Here is a 19,031-nt window from a genome sequence, read left to right on the forward strand (position 1 = left end):
AAATTATAGTACATAGTGGTTGTCAGGTAGTTGTAGTTTGTTTTACTAGTATCAATTTGTTTTTGTTGGGTGGGGGGGGGGGGGTTGTTGTTGTGGTGAAAGAATCAATAATTGACAATAACAATATTCCTTTTTTAGTCGGGAAAAGGGTTAAAAGAGCTGAATTTTACAGTTTGGTAAATCACATTATGGGAATACTAATATTTGTTGAAGTGCTCTTTTCTTTATTTGGTGCAATTAATTTTGCATCTATAATAATTTAGTTCGGAAAAGAGTAAAAAGAAGGAAACTTTACTGCTTCGCCAATCACATTACGAGGAGGAATTATGAATTTGATGATTTTTAGGGGAGTATAATTATTTGTTGAAGTGCTCTTTTCTTTATATGGTGCAATTAATTTTGCATCTATAGTAATTGAGTTTGATGAGTGTTTGGGAGTTTGTGGCACAACTGTTTTTTTTTTTCACGGTATGTTTAAAGGTATAGTATTAGAGTGAAATAAGTCCAAATAGAACAGATATAGAGGATTTGCTATTGTCACTTAATGATTGATTCCTTGATATTATCAAGGGTGTCTTTTATTTGCAACAGTAGTTGTGCCTCTGGACTTTACCAACTGTCCTTAGTTAATGTTGTGAGATCTGAATCATCTTTAGGGAGTGAAGTTATAAACTCTTCAGCTTGGACGACAATGTAGTAACTTCGTTCGAATTAAATGAAATAATGTAGCATCTCGCCCTTCCACTGTGTAGGGAAATCTATTATCCTGACCATTGTATTATATTTTGCTGTATAGAGTCCGCAAGATGCAGTAACACCTTTCCAAATTCTGGGCGGTGAAGCTCAGATTGTTCAGGTAATGTCAGCATGTAGTTTGTCTTCTCTATAAGAGGAAAATCATATGGTTGATCTTTTTTTTCTTTTTTTTATATGGTTGATCTAATTATATTTGTTTCCCTTTCTCTATTTACATTTCAGATTATGTTGAAGCCACAAGAAAGGATTATTGCAAAACCTGGTATGTCACTAATCATATTCTTTATAAAGGAAGCCTCTTGCTTATCTATTTGTGTATGTATATGATTTGCTCATAAGAAGTCTCACTTGTTTGTTTGAGTTAGCTGTATGCGGAACACAATGTAAAATCTCTTCATTTGATAGACATTAAAGAATGGAATCAGTTCGGTTAGCTATTTGTAAAATCTACAACTTGACCAACTAGTTGAGTGGATATTTCCTCGAGAGTGAATAAGTATGCGTGGAGAACTTAGAGGGTGTTTGGCTAAGCTTATAAGCTGGTCAAACTGGCTTATAAGCACTTTTTGGCTTATCTACGCGTTTGGTAAAATTAAAAGTGCTTATAAGTTAAGTGCTTATAAGCCAAAAATAAGCCAAAAGCCATAAGTTGGTCTCCCCCAACTTATCAAATTTCAGCTTATAAACACTTTAGGTTTGACCAAAATATTTACTATTCTATCCCTAAAATACTTCTTTTTAGAACAAAACTCTTCGTATACCCAGTTCTTCAGCTGCTTATTATTAATTTCAGCACTTTTATCCAAACACGTAATTGCTTATTTTTTAAATCAGCTTCAGCACTTAAAAGTGCTTTTCAGCACCTAATGCTTATCAGCTACTCTCAATCAGCTAAGCCAAACGGGCTCTTAAAACGTTCCCTTGCATGTTTCCACACCTTATGCAAGAAAGACGAGCCCCAGAAGCCTAACACAAATATTTGGTCAAGTCTGTGTGACATTAGAAATAGGCTTGCCTTGTAGAAGATTGTCGTTTTGAATCACCCACCCTAGAAGAATGATAAACTGTCTGTATATTTGAGTCAATAATCTTGCTTGCATCGACTCATGATAGTAATCAGGGCATCCCCACTAATGCTTGTTGTATTTACTGTTTCCTCTTCAATACTTAACGATACGCCAGGTGTGGATTGGAGGGGGGGGGGGGGGGGGAGGTTCCTGATGAACAAGGGATTCTTATTTCGTCAGCTGTATGTTAAGGGCCCTGTGTATACGGATAGCATTGTATCTTATCAGGTCATAGATTCACGCCCAAAGGATACTTTGTATGGCTTTAATCAAATATTCAAGAATGCCAAATTATATTTTGACATTTGCTATTTACTACTCACTCTTAACTGACTTACGGGGACGTTGAAATGCTTTGCAGGGTCCATGTGCTATATGTCTGGTTCCATCCAGATGGAAAATGTTTATGCCACTGAAAATGAAGCAGGTGTTTGGCAATGGCTTTTTGGAAAGACTATTACAAGCATAGTTCTTTACAATACAGGTACAACTGATGGATTTGTCGGAATAGCTGCTCCTTCTCTGGCAAGAATCCTTCCGGTTCGTTCACGTTCGAACTATATTTTCATCTTGTTTGGTTATACAATCTTCTTTAGTGAGTACACCCTTGTGCATGTGCACAATCTGGAAATTGGGGATACAAGTGCAGGATGATTAACCACCAATAACTATAATGTCTTATTTGTTCTTGCACCGGGGTATCTAGAAAGGTATTAGATGGAGAAAATTGCGAGAGACTCCACAGTTTAGTTACACATTGTTAGTACGGATGATTCTGTTTACATGTACTATTACTAAATAAATTGGTTTTTGTTGCTTCTGTTTCATTGTTCCCACACAGATTGATTTAGCGAAGTTTGGAGGTGAAATCTTATGCCAGGTAAAGATAATTCTTTATCTTAATATCCTTTTTAGTTCTTGCAAATAGGCCTCTTCCTTGTAAGTTCCCTCCTATTTGCTTTAAGTGTTTACCAGTTAAGTATGCTTTCTACCTTGACATATGACTTCAAGAATATTATTTTGTAGCCAGATGCATTTCTCTGCTCCATTAATGATGTCAAAGTCAATAATTCTATCGACCAAAGGCCACGTAACCTAGTTGCTAATGCAGAGGTGAGATGATAAAATTGTCTTGACTCTATATATGGCATGATTTTCAGCCTTGCTGACGGTAATTGCTACGAACAGGTTGAATCTTTGACTAATATGCTTGTAACATTTCCAGGGATTTTTAAGGCAGAAGATATCAGGCCAAGGGCTTGCATTTGTAGTCGGAGGTGGTTCTGGTATGATTTTGAATCTCATTTAACTAATAAACTTAGACTTCTGTGGAGAATATTAAAGATGACATGCCTAGAACAGATGGTGGCTATTCATTTAAGTTTTTTTTCCGTCTTACCATGCGTTTGTCTGAACTCTGAACCAGCACCCTATCATTTAAACCCAAACAAAATTGCTGGACCATTTTAATTTGAGTTGTAAGATTAGAGGTCTTAATTTTCACATCACAAGTTCTATTTTCTGATTCATTTCTTCGGGCAATATTTGTTTTTCTTCCTCAGTTGTACAGAAAAATCTCGAGGTGGGTGAAGTACTTGCTGTTGATGTGCCAAGCATTGTTGCAGTATCATCAACTGTCAATGTTCAAATAAAATACAATGGAGCCATGAGAAGGGTGGTATTTGGGGTATGTTTTCACATGTCTGCTTCGTTTGATTTCTCCTTTCATTCATCCTAACTGTTTATTGCTGAATAATATTCATCAATTAATGTATTTAAGAAATACCTCGGCTGGCAGCAATCATTTGGGTTTTCTTGTTTCATTCTTTGTCCTCCTCGTAACATCTTGTTGTTCAATGATTAAAAAAAACCTATTTGTTGTTCATAAGAGAAGTAGTGTTGAAAATCAGGGTTAAGTCCCTGCAAAGGTAAAAAAATAATTAGGTGATCTCTTCCTATATGTCTAGGAGTTGGTGGACGTAGCTACTTGGCACCTATCTGGTGAGAGGTAGCAAGTATCTCGTAGACTAGTTAAGATGCGTGCAACCTGTCCCAGACATCACTGTTATCACCCTTAAAAGGAATTTGAAAAGGCCAGTTATCATCCACCAAAAGCAACATTTGAACCCATAAACTCTACTTGGTATTAATTTTAGCTGAGCTTTCTTTACTGCAGGACTGATCTCTCCTCGTTACCCTCTTCTAGGAAGGGCATTTACTTTCATTTATCTTTAAAAGTTAACAAAGAAAGAAAAGAATAAACAAAAAAGTGTAGTTTCTTCTGAAAATGTTTATTTTTGTGTTTCAGTTAGTATGTAAAGTATGAAACTCATCGATTCCCATCCTTTTGTTTGATATTATCTCTTTCTAGTACATGTAGTGATACAATGAAATGAGTATACCAACAAGACCAAGTGAGACCAAAGAAAAAATAGAGTAGATTATTTTCCAAATTAAGATATTCTGGTCATAATCTGTTCGAACTTGAGGGTTTCAGGGCTTTTCTTAAGCCAGTTTCTGGTACTTCCTTCCATTAGCATATCTGATATTGCAACGTTTAATTAAGCTGGTTACTTCAATATTACCTGAGCTCCTCGCTAATGATTGAAGTAATCTGACTTGTGACTCTTGATTTTCTATGAAAATGTATGTTTAGCCTTCTGCTTTGCGGAACTAATCTGACTCGAGTCTGCTGTTGTCATCTCATGATTTGGTTCCTGAGGCAGATATTCCTAACTATATTTGTACAATTGCAGAATGATAATATCGTAACAGCTGTTCTAACGGGGCCTGGTATTGTATTTATTCAAAGCATGCCTTTTCATCGGCTTTCACAACGCATTGCTAGGTATTTCTCCTAGACGATGAAACCATTTGAACTTGTTAAATTACTGTGCTACTCTCTATCAACCAAATTGCTGCACTTCTGGTTGAAAATTGACAATGTTTCTGTTTCACTGTTGCAGGGCGGTAACATCTCCAAACATGAGGGACAATCCCAAATTCTTCATTCAGATAGCAATTTTCTTCTTTCTAGCTTATGTTGTTGTTGTGTCATCATTGATCTTGACAGATATTTGAACTTTTCACTTTCCATTTTCACAAAATTCTGTAGATTGTTCGTTGCGACCTCTAGTCTTTTTTTGGGGATTGACAGGCATTTGAATGTTAATTACAGATATAGAGTAACAGTAAACAGGGCTATGACTTTCTCTTAATTGTGGCATAGTTTGGTATAGAAAACTGTAAAAGCAATGGAAAGTGCTCGCTTGTATAATGTATTTGAAACTTCCAATCATAGCTGGACGGTTTTTCTGATAATCTGTCTGTTGATTATACCATGGATTACTGGAGAAGGTTCATTACTTTTATATATATTTGTTAAAACTGAGAATAGATTGTTGCTAATGATTTATTACTTACAAAGTCCCCTTTTTCTTATTAAGTATTAAGTAGCTTATTTATACTTCACAGAGTGCAATGTGTGTTACCATTTGTGTGCCTATTATGGTCGGGGCAGATGCAAAATTGCTTATAATTTCAGGTCTAAGTCCATATAAACTTGTGTGGCTGATAGGTTTTTTTCCCCCAAGTTGTGGTAACGTTAACAGATAGCACCCAAGGGATTCGGCATGGTGGTGAATGATGTTGGCGTAAACCATGACATCCCATGTTCAAATCCCAATAGAAATTTAAAAAAAAGAATACTAGGTGATGTCCTTCAATTTGTCTATTCCATTTGTCTAAACTTCGGTGAGTAGAGTTACTCGATAGTTACTCGATACTTGTGCTGGTAGAAGATAGTATATACCTAGTCAAATAATTAAGGTGCACAAATAGTCCAAACTCCGCCATTATAAAAAGAAAGCATTCACAAATCAATATTACAAGGCGTTACTTCATATTCTTAAGTTGCTTGTAACAGTACCCTTAGTAAAAAGTCCACCTGAATTATAACCCATCTTCACCCAAAAAACAATTAGCTTTATTCCCAAATTGATGTTTCGAATTAACTCTACTTGCAAGACGATCTAGACCAACTCTGTGTTAACTCAAATCCATCACTAGAAATCAACAAAAAAATCAGGATTCCGCTTTCTTTTAAGTAGTTATCTCAATGAACGTGTTTTCTTAGTCCAGGATATCCAGATGCATATACAGATCAGAGTCTTGATGTTAGAAGAAAGATGAGTAAATTCTAATTATCTTTATGCCTACCACCTAAGTAAGTATGAGGAGTAAATTCTAATTATCTTTATGCCTACCACTTAAGTAGCTTTCTTTGAGGTCCTGCAGAGCATCCCTCAAAGAATGTTCATCCTGATCAGAAAATTTCAAGCACATCAGCCGTTGAGCCACTTGGTAAGTCAATTGTATGTCCTGATACTGTCTGTAATTCACCTCCATTCTCTTCATTTCCTATACGAAGGCGAAAAAAGGCCATCCAATCAACGCAAAATGGATGTGCAATTCTACATTTCTCAAAGCTTAGCAATTGAAAGCACAAACTGTAGTAAAGAAGCGTAAATGCATTGTAGATCTCACAGTCAGAAATATTTGACAATGCAAGGATGAGATAACCTCTGTGCCTATGTGAGTTTTACAAAGCATAGTCGGTCCCAAAATTGGATAAAGAAAGTAGGATTGTGATGCAGGTAGGGGTAAAGTCTACGTACACAAGGTAGGGGGGTAAGGTCTGAGTACACAATACCCTCCCCAGACCCCACTAGTGGAATTATATTGTTGTTGTAAGCTGCAAGATAGTTACTGTGCTTTCTACTTTCCTGTTTGAAGAACCATAAAATTTTTGAACACCTAATGGCAATTTCTCAGACAAGACATTGCTTGTTGAAGTTAAAACAAAATACCTTCTCCTTAATCCTAGATGTGATTCTTTTGGCAGTTTCTACTACTGAACTTGGTAGTCCAGCTACCCCTGCTAACATAAGGCCGTAATGTGGCACGTGACGCAGTCCATCCTTCAATAGAAACTAAGAAGGGAACACAAGAGGAAATAAGTAGTCAGGTATAAATTGGCTATAAACCATTGAATGATTCAGAGATATACCTTGAAGTCCATGCGGTTATTCCTCACATCAACATCAAAATGAAGAATTTTCACATTCGGATACATGGTGGCTAGCTCTGAAAGATTTTCCATATGAGTAGCAAATATTGAGTACCTGAAAGCAGCTTAAAAAGAATCACACTCTGGACAAGAAATCCACCTATTCACCTCTCTAACCGGGGAAAAAACAGAAAAATCTAAGTGCGCACTACAACCACTTCTGCGCCGCAGTCCCAAACAAGTTGGGCTCACCATATGAAAAGGTCTTATACGACTAAAGAGACGAAAAATGGAGGTATATACATGGGTTGGACTATGAATCTTGGCTGTATGTATTACATTGCAACTATAAAATACATTCAAACACCTCCAGCAGTTCTCTGCCAATTTGCTAGAACTATGAAAGTCTAAAATTTAACTCTGAGAAATAATGACATCTAGGAAATGACAAGATGAAGAATTTTATTAACAGTCTCCAGAAAACAAATGAAGAAATCTTTTAGGATAATATCTTCTCTATTAGGAACTTTAAACTAGTGACTCCGTAAGAAGCTCAGTGAGCAATCTTATGTGTGTCCTCAGATGAATGCTGAAGGCATTTACTTCTTACAAGAAAATGCAGTGACAACACGACTTCCACTCCTGTTTCACGGTCCAGTGCAGTACTTATTATTTAACTCCCACACTCAAATAACTAATGAAGAAAAATTTCAAGCATGATGTTCCCTTGGTATACTGCGGAAGTCTTTTGAAGGTTTACAACAATCTTGATTGGTTTCTAAATTTTTTGTTCCTTATTTGAATCCTGCTTCTTAGAAGAGCTCCAGAATTGGTAGTCTTCCTACAATTTATTGTATCCAGGTAAGAGCAGGAGTTTTAGCAGTTAACAAGTACCAAGATATTCCTTCAACTTATAAAGTGCAAAATTAAAGCCTAAATTTCAAACATTACCGCATACGATGTAAAATATAAGCTACCTGGCTAATCTTCTAGTTATAGGTTTTGCTTTGAAAATACTGCTTGGGCTAATAAATAATTAACCATATTTTCCTTTTAAGATTGAAATATAAAGAGAGCTTTGAGATTACGCTTTAAGTGCCAATAGCTGCTCACAACAGCTCCACGCGATTGCAAATCCATCAGAGGACGAAGTCGCTCTCCCCAATTCATCCATAACAATCAGACTTCTGTATTCAGCAAAGGAAGTTCAAATTTTTTAAACTTTACACAGACATATCTTCATGCCGATTCTGTGGAAACAGTTTGTGAAACGATCTACCTAGGGGAGACGTTTTGCATTATAAGAGCCGTCTCCTTCATCTCCGTCATGAACTGCACAAACCACAGTTACACGAAATACTGGTGATTTCTATATTGGCCATCTCCAGGAGAAGATGATTCAAGTATAAAGAGCAAACTTTGCAATTTGAAGAGGTCAAACTTCACCAGAAACTTATCAAAACTAACGCTAAGCTTTTTCAGAAGTTCAACTAACTATTGCATAAATATATGCACAAAATTTCTCTTCCAAAATATAGACCTTCCAGACCACAATATACCATTCAAAAGTAGAGGATATTACCGTGCTAGAGTTTGATTCGAGACTGTCCATTGTTCCCATCCTTGTAAAAATACGATCGACCACTCTCAAAGTGGCAAACCGAGCAGGAATATAGCAACCAACTTGAGCAAGGATGACAGTTAGACAAACTTGCTGAAGATAAGTACTTTTTCCACTCCTACAAAAAACAATAAATGGGAGTTATCGTAGAAAATGACAAAACCAAAAGCTAATGTAAAAACTGTCCCAAAGTACTTATTAGGAAATTTGATGCTATTAAGGAATACGGTTCCTTACATGTTTGGGCCCATTACAATAGCCATATTTGATGCTTCAGAAAGAAAGATACCATTTGGCTGAAAAAGAGAATTCGATCAGCACATCCATGTTCAGAAATTTCCAGTATCAAAGTAGAAAAGTCATTAACTTGCTGTGTGGAGAGAAATTTCAAACTTTTACAAAGATTTTTAGAAGAAACTAACATACAATGAAATCATTATTTATGCTTTCCAGAACGGGGTGCCGTCCAGAATCAATTGCCAATGGACCATCACCTATGAGGGAAGAAAAATTAAGTGATCAATTTATTCATATCTTGTCATCTAGTAAGTATAGGGAGTTGTGACTAAATACTCACATGTAAAATTAGGTCTAGTATATCTATCAACTGGTTTCGTTGATATCGTGTGAGCAAATGAATTCACCATCATGTCTAAAAGGCACAACACTTCTGAAAGAACGGTAAGCACAGAGACATCCTCTCGTATTGCATCCATTAATGCTGCATATTAGTATGAAATGGCAAGACTTTTAAGTAGGATGAGTTCTCAAATAACAACAGGGTAAGCAGAATGAAGGCATGGCACTTCCCTGAGTATGTATGTCAATACAGGTTAAAGATGCATTTTTTATGTGTTGATCAGAATTGTCAGATACGCAAGAAAACTCATATTAGTATTGAAGCACTAACCATGAGAAGGGGAGTAATCTTCCAAGAACAGGAAAAAAAGGAAGAGAACATTAACAAGAGCTGCTGTTCAATCTCATTCAGAGAAATCCCTATGATTCTAATCAACATGTCATTACTAGTGGATTTAGTGGTAAACCCAGTGTATGACTATCCAATTCATATTTTTCTAGCCAGAAGGAGCGCCACAATTGATAGTGGGCAAACATATACTATGTGCAAATGCGGAGATACTTAAGAACTGGTACTCTGTTGCTAAGCATCTGGCTACCCATATAATGAAGGGAAGAAGTCCATGTCTGGAGCTATGCTATTGTAGAATCATTAAGATGCATGGAAACTACTACTCAGATCTTTACCAGAGCCCAGGGCAGGTAATGAGAATTAAAAATATTATTGGAAGCTTTTATCAGAGATTTTGGCCTCTGCTAACATATATAAAAGCTCTCTTTAAAAAAGAAAGTGGAGTTGCAGAGTTGAATCCAAAAGCACTCTCCTGCCCCACGCATAAGCTACATGTATACAGTGATCTTGAAATAGTCTCTCATTGCAATCAAGCCTGATAGACCATCTAAGCTTTGCATCTCTTATGGGGTTTTGATGCAGAATGCAAGAGGAAAAAGATAAGATGTAAGATCATTCTTGCAATTTTACCAAAGGTCTAAAGATGTCATAATGATTTTTTATCTAAATTTATGTGTTAACATTAAGCTGATCTGCTGACAAATTTTTGGCTATATTATCATATTCTTGAGTCAAGGGCACTATACCAACACGGTATCTTGTACTGAATTCGCAGGAAATATATCCTACTATTCTCAGCATCTTTTCAGCAATTAAACAACGAAGGATCAGCCCCAAAGTTTCCACTCTTATTTCAAGTTCCCGGTCCACTAAATTGTGCTACATCAACTTTGTCCTCTAACATACGACTAAATCCACAAACTTAAGGATCAAAAATAGTCCCGATAGTTGCCTTAGTTCAAAATTCAAACACCAAAAGATTTTGCTGACATAAGATGAAAAACCCATAATATGTTCAAATCATTTCTTCTTGCCCCATGGAAGCTCCCCAAAAAATCAAAGCTTTATGAAGCAAATGCCTTAGTTATGAAGTAGCCGCTAATATTGCCATGCTGAAAAGACAAGCATTTGATTAGGTAGACAAGGGATTCAATGGCAAGCCATTAAAGGTTGTGCATTTCAACCATCAATTTACCGTCCAGGCAGAGTACAGTCCTCAACCAGCACTCTTTAGCTGCAGACTTGTTCCTGGCATTCAACTGTGAATAAAAGCAGTGAATGAAGAATAACCACCTCGTCTATGAGCAAAGTTAAGGATTATGAAATGGTACATTCTTTCACAAAAAGAGCGACTAGATTGATAATTCAACTGTATCCAAATAAAATAGTTCAAAAGGAATTTTGTCTGCTAGTTGATGGATATTCTAATATCAAAATTGATGCTTACATGTGAACAGAAGGGAAGAGTAATATTTGGATCAATGACAGAATCTCAAAAGTTTCAGTCACAGTCAGAACATACAGACACGAAGCTCTGTACAGATTAAGACAGAATGCCACAAATTTTGAGGTTAACCAATTCCTGAACAGCTTGCCTCTTTCATGTTTACATAGATCAGGGTGTAACTCAAAAGTGCCATCCCTATTCTCAACTAACTTGTTTACTATCTTCCGGGAAACACCACTACATCATGCAGTACTTCATGTCACAACAGGTTCTAGAAGTGCAAAGAAGTCCAACAGATTCAGAAGACCATCCAAAGGAAAGAATGACCGCATAGCGAACTCTATAAAGTTAAACACTATGGCTATGTTTGAGACGTTCGTCCTCCTCCTGAATATTTGCTCTTACTTTCTAGTTACTTTAATTGTCTTAGACTCTTAAAATGTATTTTACACCACATGAAAGAAAACAATTTACATATTTTCAGGAGTGTTAGTCATTCTCCACTACAGTTGTCTCTGTCCTTGCTTAACACTTGCTTTCACCAACCTATGCAACTATATCACCAGACAGTATTCCCACACTTACCTTTCACATTATTGCATATTGAAAACATTTCACGCTGATCCACTAAATGGTTTTATTCATAAATATTTGCAAGAACAAATCTTATGGAAAATGTTTTGCACCAAACCAAATGGAGCCTACAGAGGAAAGTAGCAATGCATGTCAGGTAATACTCACTGAAGCAAGTTCAAGACTGGAGCAATGGACATTGTTTCCATGTTTCATGACCTGATTAGTGTGAAAGTTGTTAGAGGAAAAGAAGCATGAATGCTTAAGAAGAGTTTAGTTTTTAACATAGCATGACAACCTGAATGAACTTGCTCGGCAGTTTTCCCTGTATGTCCTTCTGCGGAATGCTAAAGTAAAACCCTTTCCTGTTATTGAATGGGATCTTCAAGTTTGGCAGTCTGAAATCTTCACGATACTTATTTGCGAGGTCGTGTATAGCTACGAATTCAGTGTTTGTTAGAAACTAAGACAATAAACTTAGAAGGAAAACGAACATGTAATATGGCAGAAAAACCTTCGCTGGTATCACAAAATGATCTACGGGCCATATCAAGAAGCCCATCAACTCCAGCCTTAAGAGCAAAACACTGCTGTGTCCGTGCAACAAAAGGAACTCGTGTATGAAGGACATCTTCATCAATCACTTCTCCAATTCTGAGAAAACAAATATCACATGGTTAAAATAAACATATGAATTGCAGTGTTCATCGAATATCCTAAATCATATTAGAACTGCAAATCAGTTACACGGATTGATAGATGCAGAGGAATAATTAGCTCATGGACGTTACACAAAATTAAGGAGGAACAGGAATCCTCTCTTTCGGAAAAACAAGAATGGAAAAAGAAGAAAGTCCTCCTAGAGGGGATTGAGGTGGAGAAGATTCAAGATACATTAACAATGAAAAAATGGAACTGTCTGAATTCTGAAGAGGGCCTCACCAACATGGAGGGGGATTGGAGGAAAGAGTCAGGTATCTAAGCAAATATGAATGTTACCTGTTCCTGATTGAAGTATATTTTTCATTCTCGCATATGGACTTGTAAACATTTCCAAGCAGACAACTCTTGGCTTCTTTAAGCACCTGAATCACAAGCTCATCATTGTACCATATAAGATACAGAAAAGTGAACGCCTGCCCCCAATAATGATGCTGCACCTGGGAGAGTAACGGTAAAGCATCAAGAGCAGTTTTGAGAAGAATAATGCTGGATATCATAATTTGGTTCCTCCTTCCGTTATCCGAAGCCAAGACTTCATTAGTAACTCTCTTTGGCTTGAAGCAGAAGTGACAAAGGACCCTATCTAGATGGAGAAACATAGGTCAACTTTCTGAAATGGGACAAGCCATATAGAATACAAGAGAGAATCAACTCTCCTTTCTATTATGTGGTTACCTGTTTCTTTCGGAAACTTACGAAGGGCCTGAGACAAGCCAAAGAATAGCTGCTCATTGCTCATCAACTCATCCTGGATATAAAATGAGAAAAGTGTCACAGGTTTTGACTGGACCACATTACATCCTGAAAGGCACGGCATAAACTACAAGATAATAACACCCAAAAAGCAGCTGCAGGCTGGTTAAATGTTATTGCAACCAAAACTCAATCAAGTAAAGACCAGTGTGATCGCATAATCTGGTAGCTGTAATCAAACAGCATATTCCCCTCAGTCTTAAAAACTTTAATTTTTCTGTGGAACACCTCAGTTCAGCTAGTAGTTCAGAGAACCCTCAATCTCCTCCTTCCTGTTTCGATCACCCAAAGCAACACTAACATTTAAAAAACAAGGCCTTTTCCTGAGAAGACTTGCTCTCAATAAAATAGATCTTCTAGAGGAGATACAACCACAATAGAGAATTTCTTAACGCAGAAAATTTCTAAACGAAAGTAGAAAATAACATGAAAATTTTCTGGAGGGATGGTAGCAAAATCTGATTTTATAGTTAGCAGACCATGTTATATATTCTTCTGTCTCACGCAATACGTTGAAAACCTACCAGGCAATCGAGTCGAGTGTTAATTGTCTCTATGTCTTTCAGAGGCTGCAAAAGATTTGCCCTCAGAAGTCTAGTCCTGCAGTGGAGTATGATCAAGCAAACACAGATTTATGTTGCAGGTGCGCAGCATACTGAAATAGACAGATTACAGAAGTTTCCATCCTGCGCAGAACTTTAACATAAGAACTATGAAGTTGCCTCAAGTGTGGGCTTAGTATGTACGTTTATCATTCTTGTATTCACAAAGTGGCAAAAGGCATTAAGCACAAAACTGACTGTCTTTTCATTTACAATGCTGTGCTCCATATAGCAGGTTAACATTGTTGACAGTCTCCAAATATATATATGCAGACATTTATAAATTACTATATGATTGCCAGTAATTTAGGGTCTTTGTAATACAAAGCCAAGCTAAACCCTACACCATTCACAGTTCTGTATATTCGATAACACAATCTAGGTGTAGAAATTAAAAAGTAATGTCTATCACACAACCTTATTATAATATTATGTGAAACAAGAGGCACACTGAATAGAATTGCACAAAGACATTTATAACCATGAACTGACAGATTATTACCAGCTTATCAATGCAATTATTTCCATACCCGCCAATAGTTCGAGTTGTTTTAAGCATGTGGAATAAACTTCTCTTTTTGTTGTTTGTGCCCAAAAGAGAAGAGTGCATAGGCTCAATTATCTCCAAGTTCTGAACACTGCCATCAAAGACGAAGTATAAAATTTACATCATCTACAAAGTCTTACAATAAATTCTAACTTTCCTAAACACAATCATTTGGGATAATAGAAAGTGTTATGCGATGTTATCAGCTGAAATGGAACTCAGTAGCCAGTATGACTAGTAAGTGATAGATCCAAGCTGATATGCAACATCCACTAATTTGGTATGAGGAAGCTACCTGGTGGCATCAATGTTCATGTGGTCAAAAGATCCATTGAAGGTAACCTGTGGAAAGAGAAGACAACTTGGAATCTCGAATGCTCCTTTTAACTACTCAAAGTTCCATGAAATTCTAAGATATGCTACATCCACCGTAACGGCACATTTATATGTATTTTTAACATTTCTGTTTCTTGATCACAAAATGAGAAATCTCTCTTCCAAAGGAGATTCAAAGAAATAGTGCATATGACCCTTTAAAGGACACCAGTGAACAATATACTCAATATCCTAACCTTCAAATAGTTGAAATTCATGCCACTTCAGTTTTTGCTAAGAAATAGGAAAAGCTAAGGTAACTCACCAACCCCTCACCCGCCAAATATTGAAATGAATAGAGAAAGAAAGTTTTCATCATTGCAATGTTCTAGTTCTATATACCAAAGCTGGACATAGTAAGTATCAATTAACACAAATATGTTACTTTAAGACCTACTAGGACAAATTGTTCTAGCGAATAGTATGCGAAAACATGACATGAGACATTCTTCTTTCTTGGTAATATTTATTGGCGTTGTGCAACTACAATAATCACAAACAAATCACTGAATATTGGTGAACAGGGACTAGTTCATACTTCTTTCACTTTAAATTACACTTTAATCTGGCGCAATGTGATGGACATAATAATAAAAATAATAGTTGCACTATGTGAAACCATTTTGCCTGGCAAAATCATGCTTGCAATAGATAGGTTCAATAAGTTGAAGTGTTTTCTGCTTGCTTTCACTCATGTTTGGCTCTTTTATGCATGAGAAGTCGCACATACCAGCAAAGAGTGATTTATCACAACAACACCTTTCTCAGCTTCAATCCTGCACACGATGTTCTTGCATATCATATCTGAAAATAATCAAGTGAAACAAGAGGCAGTTTTCCTCTAAATTACTAGCATCTTTAATATGCTGAAAAATAATCTTTTTTGGATTCACATATTGGTAATATGTGAACAAATTCTTGGTTACACATCCTGCCAAGCATCGAATGTGTTTTATTTTTTCATAAAAGCTAATAAATGACAGTCTTCACATACTCAAGGTAGTCGGTATTCAACAAAGTAACATATTAATTTGACGAAATTCGGATGTTTAAAGGTGGCTTATCATTTGAGGAACACAGTTTAATGAAATGCAGTAACAAGTATTTCCATTGGGCTAAGGATGAAATCTCAAAGTCTCATGTCGATAGTGCAACACCACAATGTTACTCATTGGTGGAGAGTATTTTTAGCTCCCTCTTAAGTGATATGAGGGCATATCTGTTGACTTGGGCTAGCTCTTTTACACTCTAGAAAGTAACACATAACTTAGACCTATACTAACTATGACATTCATGAGCTCACTGGATCAAATTGCAAACTGTGTATCAGAAAAGAGCATTGATGACACTCTTAGAGCAAATAAGCCTATTTGAGTGTTGCCTAGCGGATATGGATATTAATGCTGTTGCTAACTGTTCTACGGACTGCATCACGACTCTCAAGAATTGACCAAAGAACTTGAAGTTATCATTCTACATGCAAGAAGTGCAGATGAAATATTTCAATACCATGTCCATTAAATTGAAAGTCACCATAGCATCATACCACTTGATAGTTGCCGCTGCTGCAGCCAGACACAAATAATATTGCTTGTAGTATGAGTCCAAACCAAGAGCAGACGGTTCCTTAGCAGCTAATCCTTTAACCAATACAGCTCCCTTCATACCATATTAAAGTATGAAGTAGTGTCAGTGCTAATTAATGGAGAAGCAGCAGAGTCAATAACGCATAGTTTCAGAACTACCCTGGTATCATCAAAGCAACCACGATTCATTATAACCTGTGTACATCAACATAAGCATAAGTCCTAAGCTTTTAAGAATTAGAAATTACGCATTTTATCGAAATAGAGCCACCAATATGTTTAGAGGCAACACCTTTCTTGTGGAGGAACAAAATCCATCAGCTAGCTGTGAGACTCCAACCATTCCATCTGCTGCCAGTTTATTTGGGGGAACAATGATCGCCAGAGGTTCATAGAACTGTAGTAAAGTCTTTGTATTTTGATAGGAGCTGCTAGTCTCTATATACTGAGAAAGATGCAGTGAAGCTGATCTCAAGTCAAATGCAGCTACTCCAACCTGCCGATAAAATTGCTATGGCCAGTTAGGGTGTGAAGCTTCAGCAAACCACGGCTTTTTCTATTTTATTTCTGATTTAATACTTAAAAAGTCATTATAACGTGTACAAGTAATACTCAATCCTAAGAAGTTATATTAAATTAACAAACTTCACCAGAATTTATGAGTTACTTGGAAATTCAACTGTTAACTCTCCACTTTTACATAATACTGAATTGATATCTCAAAGACACTTGCATCCAGGGAACCGTAGGCGCAGATTCTTTCTTTAAATGCAATCGACCGGAATAATTATTGGATTCTTCTTTTAAAAAGAGAAAAGAAAATGCTAACTCCATTTAAGTCATCAAGAAGAAAAGTAAAATGCAGCGTCAGCCGGAGAAGCACCATAGGCTTCTTTAGCTGGTTCCTTTCTCAATCACTTAAGCCGTAAAGTTCTCAGGAACTACATTAAGTGGTCCATATTTTCAACCTGATAAAATGGACCTTGGGCCTAACTCAACTCCAAAAGCTAGCTTATGAGGTGATGATTGTCCAAGACCATATAAAGAGACCAGGACACCCATTACCCACCGATGTGGACACTACTCAACACCCTCCCCTCACACCGAGGCCTGCAAACTGGAGCGAGAACAACATAAATGGGGGTCCAACATCGGTAACAATAAATTGGGATGGGTCTGGCTCTGATACCATGATAAAATGGACCTTTGGGCCTAACTCAACCCCAAAAGCTAGCTTATGAGGTGAGGATTGTCCAAGACCATATAAGGAGACCAAGACACTCATTACCCACCGATGTGAGACACAACTCAACACAACTAAAGTTAGAAAATATACAGTGAATTTCAAATTATATATCCACAATCTCATACATACATTTGAAATTAAGCATAATACAATATCTTCTACGAATTTGGTAAGCTCGAAGCTATCCTAAAACTTGTAAGTTTTAATTACCTGCTTAGCTTTGTCATAAATCTGGATTACCTCAACACATCAATAAATTTCAGATATAAAACATCTAACATATTCTCTGACAATACGTGTAAAATTAAGCATAATACAATCTCTTCATTTAACTTAGCAAAACTCGAAGCTATCGTCAAACACATGCATCATATTTATCCATTTCTCAAATTTCTCAAACTAGTAAGCTGTCACATATTTATAACATGATATAAGCACTTTTAAAGTCAAATTGCACCTATTAATTCAAAAACAGAGTTCGAATTTGCTCGTCATACATCGGAAAATAGCATCTATTTATTCAGTAGAAGTTTAAACTTGCTCAAAATACACCTATTATTCAAAACAAAAAAAAAAAATCAAATTCGCTCGTCAGTTTCCAAAATCGCACCTATATATTCAAAAAAATATATATCGATTCCGCTCGTTACGCAGGGAAATTGCGCCTATTATTCAAAAAAAAGTTCAAATTTGCTCGTTACGTCGCGAAAATGCACCTTTTGCTCGAAAAAGAAAATGTTTATATTCGTTCGTTATACATCGCCGAACTTGTGTCTATTTTTCCAAAATGAAGTTTAAAATTCAAATATGCTTGTTATACATCGCCGTAATTGTATCTATTTGTTCAAATGTAGTTCAAATTTTGCTTGTTATACATATCGAAATTGTATCTAAAAGGCGAAGTCGCATCTATTTATTCAAATGAAAGTTCAAATTTGCACATTCGATATACCTAGAAATATACTCTGTTTAAAATACGAATGGAGAGAAAGAGAGAGAGAGAGAGAACCTCCTTGGCGCGATTCTCGATGAGGCCGATGACGAAGCTTGATCGTTCTCCGGTATCGTCTTCCATTTGAACTATAAGCACTCTCAGCTGAGAAGTGTGAGCAGTGATTAAAAAAAGAATTGAGTTTTCAATTCGCGCCAAAGGTATATATAGGGGTGAATCTCATAGTGTTGTGACTCGGACTGGTATTTTAAGTGGGCGTTCGGACATAAAAATTGTAAAATTTTAAAAAAGCGAAAAAAAAATTCAAGCGAAAATGGTATTTGAAAACTAGAGTTTTATTTGGACATGAATATAATTTTGGGTTATTTTTAAAGTTTTGTAAGTGATCTGAGTGAAATTTTTGAAAAATAATTTTTTGGAGTTTTTAAATTTTCGAAAAATTTTAAAATTTATTTTCAAGTGAAAATTGAAAATTTTATGGCCAAACACTTATTTCGAAAAGAAGTAAAATATTTCTAAAAAAAGTAAAAAAATTCTTATGTCCAAACGGACTCTAATAGCCTGTTTGACCAAGCTCTTTTTTGGGGCCAAAGGTGCTTTTTTTGGCCAAAAGCACTTTTGGCCAAAAATTGAGGTGTTTGGCCAAGCTTTTGGAAGGAAAAAAAATGCTTTTGAGGAGAAGCAGAAGCAGTTTTGGAGAAGCAGAAAAAAGTAGCTTCTCTCCAAAAGCACTTTTCTGAGAAGTACTTTTGAGAAAAATACACTTAAAAGCAGTTTTCAAAAA

The 19,031-nt window shown here is 36.3% G+C and overlaps 2 protein-coding genes across 2 annotated transcripts in view; one reads left to right on the plus strand and one right to left on the minus strand.

The window, feature by feature from the left end:
* LOC109234120 overlaps nt 1-5,164 on the plus strand; it is a 5,635-nt gene extending 471 nt beyond the window's left edge. Inside the window, exons 2-10 of the mRNA XM_019399972.1 lie at nt 797-856; nt 979-1,018; nt 2,185-2,363; nt 2,665-2,703; nt 2,850-2,936; nt 3,049-3,109; nt 3,386-3,510; nt 4,580-4,671; nt 4,790-5,164. Of these exons, the coding sequence (XP_019255517.1) occupies nt 797-856; nt 979-1,018; nt 2,185-2,363; nt 2,665-2,703; nt 2,850-2,936; nt 3,049-3,109; nt 3,386-3,510; nt 4,580-4,671; nt 4,790-4,904 (798 nt within the window). The 3' untranslated portion in view covers nt 4,905-5,164. The remainder of the gene's footprint in view (nt 1-796; nt 857-978; nt 1,019-2,184; nt 2,364-2,664; nt 2,704-2,849; nt 2,937-3,048; nt 3,110-3,385; nt 3,511-4,579; nt 4,672-4,789) is intronic.
* On the minus strand, nt 5,867-18,401 carry LOC109234121 (DNA mismatch repair protein MSH4). Its single transcript, XM_019399973.1, has 24 exons — nt 18,305-18,401; nt 16,342-16,545; nt 16,209-16,244; nt 16,010-16,122; nt 15,194-15,239; nt 14,384-14,430; nt 14,072-14,179; nt 13,464-13,539; nt 12,862-12,934; nt 12,624-12,769; nt 12,463-12,548; nt 11,978-12,117; nt 11,762-11,901; nt 11,632-11,682; nt 10,639-10,702; nt 9,090-9,233; nt 8,939-9,006; nt 8,750-8,808; nt 8,474-8,630; nt 8,171-8,223; nt 7,980-8,078; nt 6,892-7,006; nt 6,692-6,814; nt 5,867-6,242 (listed from the first exon to the last, which is right to left on the minus strand). Exons 1-24 carry the CDS (start codon nt 18,368-18,370, stop codon nt 6,069-6,071), a joined length of 2,388 nt encoding a protein of 795 aa, XP_019255518.1. The 5' UTR covers nt 18,371-18,401; the 3' UTR covers nt 5,867-6,068.

The sequence above is a fragment of the Nicotiana attenuata genome, chromosome 11, assembly GCF_001879085.1.
Source record: "Nicotiana attenuata strain UT chromosome 11, NIATTr2, whole genome shotgun sequence".
Classification (NCBI taxonomy): domain Eukaryota; kingdom Viridiplantae; phylum Streptophyta; class Magnoliopsida; order Solanales; family Solanaceae; genus Nicotiana; species Nicotiana attenuata.